Source organism: Gambusia affinis, linkage group LG19 (assembly GCF_019740435.1).
Source record: "Gambusia affinis linkage group LG19, SWU_Gaff_1.0, whole genome shotgun sequence".
NCBI lineage: Eukaryota > Metazoa > Chordata > Actinopteri > Cyprinodontiformes > Poeciliidae > Gambusia > Gambusia affinis.
In genome coordinates this window covers 2,636,678-2,647,555 of record NC_057886.1, presented here as the reverse complement: position 1 = coordinate 2,647,555, position 10,878 = coordinate 2,636,678, and the positions used below count along the sequence as shown (strand labels likewise).

At 39.2% G+C, this 10,878-nt stretch overlaps 1 protein-coding gene across 3 annotated transcripts in view; it reads right to left on the bottom strand.

Moving 5' to 3' along the window:
* Window positions 1-736: 736 nt before the first annotated feature.
* Window positions 737-10,878, bottom strand: part of brsk1b (BR serine/threonine kinase 1b) — a 32,508-nt gene continuing 22,366 nt past the window's right edge. For all 3 annotated transcript variants that reach the window (XM_044099187.1, XM_044099189.1, XM_044099188.1), the window contains exons 15-20: window positions 10,616-10,664; window positions 9,725-9,848; window positions 9,526-9,627; window positions 9,277-9,385; window positions 7,469-7,558; window positions 737-7,224 (exon numbers count right to left, since the gene is read on the bottom strand). In XM_044099187.1, coding sequence (XP_043955122.1) covers window positions 6,995-7,224; window positions 7,469-7,558; window positions 9,277-9,385; window positions 9,526-9,627; window positions 9,725-9,848; window positions 10,616-10,664 — 704 coding nt within the window. In that variant the 3' untranslated portion in view covers window positions 737-6,994. The remainder of the gene's footprint in view (window positions 7,225-7,468; window positions 7,559-9,276; window positions 9,386-9,525; window positions 9,628-9,724; window positions 9,849-10,615; window positions 10,665-10,878) is intronic.

The window sequence follows — 10,878 nt, the reverse complement described above, 5'->3', positions numbered from 1 at the left end:
AGCAATCATTTTGACATTAACTCCAAGTTTTGCAGACCATTTAACTACTTTTAATTCGACAAATATAACTGACTGCATGGTGGTACAGTTGTTAGCATTGTTGTTTTGTAACAAGACGATCGTAGGTTTGAATTCCAGCCTGGAACCTGGTTCTTTCAGTTGGCAATCATTTCGGTTAAACTCAACAACATTCTGGTGGTGACCATTGGTAGTCTATTTGGATGCCAGGTGGTTTGTCAAGACCAAAGATGGCAAAACCAGTTAGAAGGTTTGGGGGCAATTACTTTTCACATAGGGTCAGGGTACTTCACCAGGTTGGCCACTAGCAACCCTCTTTAACCTCCCATGGTCTTAGCTTGAGCTCAGATGACAGACATCAGACTGCCAGTTACCAAAACCAAAAAAGCCCCAAAAATCTCCTAAAAGCACAAGCGGGTTCAGTGCAACCCCACCAGACCACGTACAGGGTAAAATCCCCGCGGGAAGGTTAAATCGTAGTGATTATTCAACTAAACAAAACCCAGACTCTAACATACATTTCCATTGTTGTTTATTGAACAGCATTTCTCACAGGCAATAATAATCATAATAGTGCACTTTTCCTTTTGAGTAATTGTACTACAGACATTTCTCTTTGTCGTCATCATCATCATTAATCGCGTTAGCTCCTCTCTCGACCCCCAGTCACACCTACTCCTTCTTTGACTCCCCTTTGTTCATGAATTTTTCTAGAGTGAAAAAGTCTTTTTTTTTTTTTGTCTACTGCATGAATCAGTTTTGGGGGGGTGAGGGCTGTGAAACGGAAGCAAGGGTGGAGGAAATTTGAAGTCGGAAAGAGGGCGGTAGGGCGTAAGGGCTGCAGATATTGTAGTTGTATTTTTTTATGACTGCAGAAGAAGAATGAGTAATAATGATGAGAAGAAGAGCTGTATGGTGACTACAGAGTCATTAAAACATAGTGAATGCTACATAGCTATGAATGGCATACAATGGAGATAGAGACAGGCACACAGTGTATACAAACGTATACAGCATCTGCATCAAAGTATATAGTATAGAAAATGTATACAAGAAGGGTGATTATATAGGAGGGTGTGTTATGTGCATTTAGGAGGAAAGTGGGGATTGAAATACAAAGAGACAGAATGGGAGGATGTACAAGATATAAGGTAAGTAAGTTCTGTCACTGATTAGCTAACTGCTATAGCTTCAGTTGGGTTGGTTCTTTACATTCTAAGTTGGTGTTTTAAAATAGGTACGGAAATCTGTAACTTGAGACCTGTTTGACCTCTACCCTTTGGACATGGGGCTTGTGCTCCAGGGTCACGACAGGTGTCAAATGTGCATGCATTCACCAGAAGACTAAAACGCATGTCCACCATATATCTAACATCGCTACCAAGCGCCGGCTTACTGCAAGAACTTACAGTTCTTACCCGAAGCTGTTTTAAAACTAAACAGCTTCACCTGAGTCTATGGTGCATCCATCGTAGCAGACATTCTGAAAGGGTTTAGTTTGCCTTTAGGTTTGAAGCTACTGAAACCAGCTCTGTTGAAGAACCAGGTTGACAAAAGTCAGGAGTGAATGGGTTAAATTTAAGAGATTTTGATGACTAAGCAAAAAGTACATGAAAACACGAATGTGACAACTCTGCCCTTACCATGTCAGCTTTGAAATTAATAAAAAATGGTTATGTTTAGCATGAAAGCATGCTAACATGTCAATTAGCTGTAAATGCAGAGCACAGCCAGCTATTTCTGAAAATTAACTTGAGGCTCTATACAGGTGTATTTTTTCTTTTTTTTTACTTAAAAAAATTTAAATTAAAGTGCGTCCACACCACAGAAAATAATGTAGCAGGTATGCCAGGCCCATTGGTGGCGCTGTAACACGGCACAAAAACAGAACGTGGCATGTTTGTCATTTGTGAGACTGAGGCGCTGAGGGGGAGAGAGAGCTGGAGTTATGACGTCATAGTTAATTCCTTGTGGCTCACATGGCCAAACAGAGTCATGAAACCAGCGTTTTGAAATTCATCCGCCCCAGAACCCGGTTTCAAAATTTATCTCTTCTGGTGTCCACAATTGCCGAATTTGTATGACGACGTATTAGGGTGTATTGTAGATAGAAAAAAAAAAGGAGGTTGAAAAAAACTAGTTTAGTTTAGTTTTTCATGCATATTTTTGACTTTTGAAACTCAGAAATGTCCACGTTTTTTCTAGAACTTTTTCAGCTTTTCAAATTCAGAAATTTCCTTGTGTTTTCTAGGACATTTTTGATATTATTTTTAAATTTGTGAGTTTTTTTGGCAGAAATTTCCTACTCCTTAAAAAAAAAAAAAAAAAAAGAGAGAGAACAAGTACAAGGGCCGTAATGCGCTGCTGTAAACTCGTGTGGAGGCACTACCTAAGCGACCAAAAACTTTAGCCAACACACCTAAAAACGTCTCCGGCTGGACGGCACCACAGAGCTGTTCTATAAAACCGATATTTTTTAACTGGAGGCGAAACCTTATGAAAGAGAATGAACGTCTGTATCTGTGGTCCTCCTGCATAGTCGTGAAAATGTTTTTCTTTCTGTTGTATGACCTACGTCAGATCCTGTTGTAGTTACCAAGCTGTTGTACGTTTTTTTTGTTGTTGTTTTTTTTTACCTTGGAAACAAGACCAGAGAAAATAAAATAAATGGCTTCCTACGTGGACATTATGCATAGCTGCGAATATGTTATTGTTTATGTCATGAGAGCTGTAGCACCTAATGAATAATCTGCGTTGGGTCTCGTTCCGCAGTGAACAAAATGTCTAAAATGTCCTACATGTATGTGTTTTGTTCCCATAGGCAGAACGACAAAGGAATTCTTTAAAGTAGTCATACAACATTCTAGTAAACTATTGTCTTCGTTTTGTTTGAGGCGGTGATAAAAATCAAACACAGAAAACTAGAATGAAGTCTCGGATAATTATCTATCTATCACTAACGTTCCTTTAAGACACACAAATAATTCCTCCCATAATGTCAGAGTGTAGATGAAATTTTGGTTTAGCTTCGTAAAAGGTGAACATCTATGGTGGCACACATAGACAACAATGAATAAATTCCAAACTTAACAGAAGATACAAAAATGTACATTGGTATTTAAAGCATATTTTGGCATAAAATATCTGTGTCGAAGTAAATTATCCTTCAGTGACAGACGTTGGTTTACTCTTAAAATTTCTGCACGAAAAAAAAAAAAAAACTACTTTCAAACAATACATGGCAAATAAAAATAAATAAATAAAAGTACAAACTTCAATAAATACATGGATCAAAATCTGGTGCAGTAATTTTAAGAACTACTTTTTTGACATTCAAATAATTAGTTCCAGGCTCATTAAATACATCAATGAAAAACAACTACATACACAGAGACAGGTGCAATAAAAGGGAGGAGACGGTAATAAAAAAAATTAAATAAAAAAAATACCAGGGACATTTCATTCTTCAGTTTGGCTTCATTTTCCTACCCAGTCAGCACGAGTATAGAGTTTCTATGACGACAGACACACCTGAGTATGTTGGATCTTTCACCTCAGCTTTCTTGTAAACAGTACATTCCTGACCTTCATTCTTTTTCAGTGAGACGTAAAACATTTAGACTTTGGGAATAGGAATGGTTTCAAACAACTGTGTTGAAATTTTAATCCCTTTTTGAATTTTGTTATTCATATTTCCACTTCACAACTCTCAAATGAGCCACTTTGGTTCATTATTTACTGACTCAAGAAGCCAGCAATGAACAATTATTCATTTATTAATATTTAAGATAAGTTTTAGCTTCGCCTAATGTGGGTTTTAGCTGTTTAAGCTAGCCCAAAATTTAAAAAAGCTAGCCTTTATTGGAGGCTAGTTATTTTAATGTAAGCAAATACGTGAAGAATATTGATCGTAGTGGACCTTTGGTTTAAGTTGTTAAAAACACAAAAATGTCAGACGGGTTTCACATAATGTCGCCATCAATTCAATGACACTGCAATGTAGCAAAAGCCGGTAAATTAGCTGCTTTAGCCTTGCAAAGACGGGACGTCCACAGACATCTTATGAATAGTAATTTCAGGTCCATTAGATATTTTTGTAAACAAAGTGGACATACGTCAAGTCCAGATTTACCAAAACATGAGGCTTGGTTAGCAAACATTCCATCCTTACAACACCATAGATGCTTTTCAGTCTTTTCTTTGCATTGTAATATTGAAAGAAAAAGTCATTTTATTTGAGTCTAAATATGAGGAAACAAAGCAGTTTCTTGTGAAGTACCAAACCTTGTCACATTTTGTGTGGCTTTTCTTGTGCTTTGTTTGGACTAGTGAAGGTGCATTGGGCTCAAGGATGTGGTATTTACATTGTCCTGCTGTATCACGATGGGGTACGTTTCTTTTGTAATTATTACGTTTTGCATATATATGTATGATCCAACTGAGCTCTGGGGTACATTTGGACCAACATTCAAATATTTATCTAATCAGAAAGGCCAAACCTAAACTTTCCTTCCTGTTTTATGCATGTCAGTGGAGTAAATTCTCACCAGAGTGAACATGATAGAGTGAGATTGAGTAATGTTGGTATTTGACTGATGTTGCAATGTCCTCACCACTATTGCATTGAGTGTATAGTTAAAATTTCAGCATTTCTTTTTTCATTTTGACACTAATAAGAAAATCTGCTCTAGTGGATTGGCGGAGGTTCTGAGATTTACAACTTCTGATGTCAGAGGGTTAACTGGAGGAGGAAAACATGTACAGAAATTTAGGAATGGATGCTATGTGTGGTTGGAAGAAAATCTTTTATTATCTTTACAGAGTGTAAAGTCCAGTCCTTGGACCTGGCAATAGTAAACTTATTTGATGACATCAGACCTCCTTTTCCTGAGGCAAAATCAAGAAATGCAGAGGAACTGTGGAATGTACTTCAAACTATTAACAAGCTGACATACCTGTTAATAGGTGCCAGATGTTGACTGGTGTAATTCAACGCAGATGTGAAGCAATTTTCAGATTTAATAGTTATACACGTAAATATTTGTTAGGTCCTTTACAGAAAAGCTGAATCTTCCAGCGTTTTCTTTCATTTATTTTTTTTTAATCCCCCATATTTTCTCACCTTGTTGTGTAAACTAACGTCATACATTTTTCTCCCAGTTTGGCATGGAATGGGCAGTATTCGCAATTCTTTTGCATGTACAGAAACAGAAGCTACAATCAGATTTTCCTGGCTCTCTCAAAGATTCTGCTGTTATTTTGAACACAGCTTTACTGTTCTGCCATTACCAATTTCAAATATAAAAAGAAGTAAATTATGTAGAGACAAGAGGGGCCAACGAGCATCAATGGCAAAAGGAAAGTGAATTTGGTTTAAACAGAATCCGAGCAGCAAACAGCTACTGAGATAACTGAAATACATCACTGTCATTATGAGTCAGATGTACAACTTTCTTTATTTGGTCAGATTCAGAGAAGAGAATCTCTGAGTCTGAATCTCTGAATCTTTTCCACTAATAGGAAGGAAAAGATTGTGGTTTGTGTTCAAGAAAAGCCATTTCTGAAAGTGTGCTAATGCTAAGCTAATGCTAGTAAAACTTGACTTGTTGAATTGTTTAAAAGTTTACAGGTCTATTAATTATGCACTTGGTACTTCCTGTATGATGATAAAGGGATTTTAAAATGAGTGTACTGCAACAGGGAATGGTTGAACGACCAAATATGAAGTGGAATCAGCTCATATTAGCACTAGCATGTCTTTTAGATTAGAAGTTGTTCTAAGGCTCAGAGAGACCAAATTAAAAAAGAAACAACGAAAATTTCTAAAGCAGCAAATGCATCAGGAGAAACTAGTAAATAAAAAAACAAACAATTTTTCCATTTATATGGATTACGTATGGTGTAAAAGAAATGCTCTAAAAGTCATTCACATTAAAACTGCTTTTCATTTCTAAATAAGCCAAAGAGAAGGTTTTTGGCTTCTTAGTTGTTTTTGTGTGTGTGTGTGTGTGTGTGTGTGTCCACTGCATTTAAATTAACGGGCAGCTCCTTCTATGTTTGGCCTCTTAATCTTTTCGTCCAGCATGCTTTTAGACAAGTAGGGAACCCTCCTCGCAGCGTGACTAGTTTCCTTGAAATGTGGCTAAATTCTCACCGTTGTCCACATTTGTCTTCTCTTGTAAAGGCAATATGGTATCATAGCTTCATATTGTATGTCAGAAATAACTGTGGAGTTAGGGTGGGGCTCCATATGTTCGAGGAAAAGTCTATGTCACTCCGACGCACGTTGTCCACGATACCGCGGATCCGTTCTCTGGCGATATTTGCTCCTCTGCTCTATTCCTGTTTGATTGTGAAAACGTGCCATTAGGGTTTGCTGAGCCTTTAGGGACACAAACCACTTCAAACAATCACACAGCTCATCTGACTCTTGGCCGGCTTTCCTTCGTGTTTTCGGTCGGCTTGGAGAAAACACATTTGTTCGCCCCTAGAAAGGTGAGGGGAGGAAGTGATGCAGAAGATAAATCTGGATGGGCAGGAAGTGATGAAAGGAAATGCTTCGATGCACTCAGTCGTTGGCCGGTGTCACAGTGAACCGACCTGACCGACTGACCTGGAGGTTTCCTGCAAAGTCTGAAACAAGTGTGATGGTTTGTTGGAAATGTCCTGTGCTTTGTCGATCTGCTGTGGGAGGTGGACGACTCGTTTCCCTGGTTGTGAGCTTTCTCTGTTCTACATTCCCACTCCCTTCTGTACGCCTTCCTACTACGGACAGACACTTTGGGGGAATTCTCTGGATCTCTAGACGATCTTTGACTAAAGTCCTTCTCGCCTCCCGTTCCTTTAAATGGGATTAAAGGTCAGAAGCCCGGAAGGAAGTAAGGAAAAGGCTAGGGAAAGAAAGCAGGAAGGACTGAGTGGAGGAAGAGAGACAAGCCAGGCGGTCAACCCTCTCTTCTCTTTTGCAACATTCTTTTCACGGGTGAGACTGCGTCCCGTTGGACGATGAAAGGAGTCTGGTCTTGTCTCTCCCCGACTCTCGCCGCTGTAAGGCAGTCCCGCCGCTGTTGCTGCTGCTACTGCTGCCGCCGCTCACTCCGTCCACCGTGGGCTCCTTCTCCACTCGATCCGATCCGCTTTCGAAATTCCGGGAGTTCTGATGGGAAAGAGTGCTGGGCGGACGGGAGAGCTGACCATTCTTCTCATCTGAGAGGCAAGGAACACAATTCCAGAGAGGAGCTGTTATTCAGATTGCTTTACATACAGGTGGCTTGTAAAGTGTTCTTAAATTTTTGAAGTTTATTTGTATTCAATCCCCTTCACTCAAGATATCTTGCCTTTATGGAAGGATTGCTCCTATTGACGGTACTCAACATGGTCAAATGCTTTGAAAGGTTCAGGGCATATGAATACTTTTACGAGGCTCTGTATGTGAATGTTTGGAACTCACCTGCCAGAGCCTGAACCGATGGCTGATCGTGAGTGCTGAGAAGCTGAGCTTGAATAGTTTCTACGACTCTTTTAAACCTGCGACTGGGACCTAACGGGGAAAGAAGAATCAAGAGTCGGTTATGAGGCAGTTTTCTCCAACATCTTCACATTTTACTGTCCTTACTCTTGATTTGATGTCAGAGACTTTTACCTCACATCTGGAACAAACTTCCAGAAAACTGCAAAACAGCTGGAACACTGAGTTCCTTTAAATCAAGACTAAAACCCCACCTGCTTAGAGACTAGACTGCAATTCTAAAACAGTGTAGAAAATCAACGTCATTGTTCACAACTTCTTCTGTTCACTGAAATTCTACTGCAGGAATCCAGCTCAATGGGAGAAATCCCAGACAGAGCAGTGAAGGGGAATTCTCAAGAAATCACCTGCTACAGTTCTAATACACTAAGATCCATAAAGCTTCTTGAATGGCATAATATTTGTGATCTTTTCTGTTTACTCCAGTTTGTCACCATTTCTTCCTTACTGCTGCGATGAAAGTAAATACCAGCAGCTTTTTTGCATATTTTAAAGCACAGCAGAAACACTAAAATCTAGTAAAAGTGGCTGCAAGAGCCAACAGATCCACCAGATCCAGGATATTAGCAGCGGCCACTGCATCACCAGCTTGGAACATGGATGGTCTGATAAGCTGTTCCTGTTTACAGATGATAACAGGGAGGGGTGATCCTCTTTCATGATAAATAAAAAAAGCCTTCTATGTCACCCAGTTCTGTGAAAAATACACTCCAGAAGAAGGAAATGCCATATATGTTTGTGGAGTATTCATTATCTCTTTAACTTTTTACATTAATAATAAGGGCACCAAAACAAAGAAGGCATGCATACTTTGTTCATCAACTCTTTTTCAAACAAAAAAAAAAAAGAGAGAATTTTTTTTTTTACAGCCAATTATCGTTTTAGACAAACTGCCTTGTTTTGGTATATTTGACATGGTCTGTCATATAAAATCACATTAAAATATTGTAAAATCTGTTTTAAAAAAGTTTAAGTTTAGTGGTAGGAATTCTTTTGTAAGACAGATGTGACCCCAGAGTCTCCTGGTAAATGTTGATTACATTCCATAAACAATATAGTTAAAAACAGATTGTTGACTCACTCCTCCCGTTCCACTAGGGGGCTCTGTAGTTTATTTACACTGGTTCAAGAGACTTGATCAAAAACCGGCAGTGACTTGGTAGCGAACTGGAAGTTGTTTTATGACATCGTCAGATAAATTAACCTTAAAACTACTTATCACTTACTTAAGGTTTTGGGAAATTAGTTTTAAGCTAATGGAAATGCTAGTGGGTCAATGGGTTATTGTGTTCATTACCAGCTAGTTAGCATAATGCTAGCTCTAGTTTATTGCACAGTAGGGCTTAATGCTGATGTTTGGATAGTTGACAAAAATGTGTTTTATAATTTGTTAGTTAAATCAAGCATAATTGGTGATGATATGCTCATGTGGTTTAGGTTAAGGGTCTAAATTTGTGATTTAAGTCAGTTAGATTTCCTGTTTACTTTGTTTACAAATTAGCCGGCATCGCCTACAACTTTAACAGTTACTGACTGCTTTTACTTCAGAAGAAACATCCTGAAAACAGGAGTTTTTCAGGCTAAAACTTTCAAAGGCATAATTTATTTTGACTTGTTCCATTAGCTGTTCACTAGTAGATGAAGTGGCCAGGTCATATCTGTTTAAAGAAAGCTTAAGTTTAGTGGTATGAATTGTGGCATGTTCTACAAAAAGGGATTCGACCGTTCACCTGCTAATAACGTGAAGGTGACGCTGTAGATGCCCATCTCCCGTCGTCCTTCCTTCTCCGCTCGTTCCCTCTCTCGTTCTCTCTCTCCCTCAGAGAAAGCGATGTCCACCTGCAAAAACCAGAGCAAAAAACTAGACCTTATACTCTACTTTTCGTACCTTTCGAAACCCTCTTTGACCCTGTTTTCTGTTGACGTTGGCTGGATAAAAAAAAAAATGTCAAGGCAAAAAAGAAAAAAGGAAATATGACCTGGAACTTGACAGGTTTCTGGAAGACAGAGGGGCCACCCGATGACTTGTATTCCGCCCGGAAACTATTCTGAGACACCACACTGTGGCTGAGGGAGGGGATCTGTGGAGACGACGGAGGAGATGGAGTCTTTTAAGACTGAAAAGACAAAGAAGACGATAACGACGTGTGAAGCTGGTTGAAGGCTGATGGCGCTCACTGAGAGGAAGGCGTGGACGATGTCCGCCTTGATGGAGCTGAGCGGCTTGTCTCTGATCAGAACAAAGATCTGCTCCTCCTTCTCCAGACTGATGAAGTTCCCAAACCACGACCGCTTAGCCAGCCTAGAAACAATAAAAAAATCAAATAAAATCACAATAATTTTGAACCAATTTAAAATTACTTTTACTGTGCGTCAGATTTTAGAAAGGGCTTAAACGGGCTGTCGCCCAGGGCTTCAGTTTTTTTGGGAGGCCCAATGAGTTTTTTTCTCTTTTTATTATGAATGCATGTTTTGCAGTGTATTTTATATAAACCATGTCAGGTGAATTTTGTAATATTTTGAAATAGAGATGAAAAATATCTGTCAACTGCCTTCTGACAAAATGTTCATCTCCCTTCAGTGTTCCTTCTAGGATTTGTCCCATTGTCTTGGATTCCTCCAGTTGATTTTTAAACTGGGCCGATCAGTTTAAATATCAAAATCAACGATTTTGATTTTCTGCGCTGTTTTAGAATTGCAGTTTTAGCAACGGCAATGGAGGAAGTGAACATAGTCGATCAGTTCACATTGATCACATCTCCAAATACTATATTCACATTAACAGCCGCCCCGTTGGGCTCTGCACGTCTCTCTTTGCAGTGGAGGATGGTTGTTTACAGCACAGGCAATTCTTGGTAAGCTTTCCAGCATCGAGCTGGTGCATTAAATATTAGCGACTGGATCAAATTTTAAACGTTAACAGAGCCCACGCCTCCAGGAAGTCATCTTTTTTCTTCAATAGCCGTGAGCTCAAATTAATAGAACGGAGCAAAGTGTAGTACAAGGAGCTGGTTTTTATTAGGCTACCACACACATTAAAATAAATAAAAATTACACGTGTGTACTTACTCTGGACTGGACTCTGGAGTCAGACTGGACATGTCCTCTGATGTTGGGACTAAAACAAAGAGACAAAGAGAGATGGGATGAAAGATGGCCGGGAAAAGATAAGTCCAGCGATTCTTGATGACAGACTTTAATTTAATTGTTGTAATTGCGGCTTATCACAGCAGCAGCATTATGCAACACAGCTGAAGGCTGAAGCACACGCTCCTCTGATAGGAAGAGATGCTACCAGAGACTCTTTCCACCATTCTGCTGTTACGAAGCTC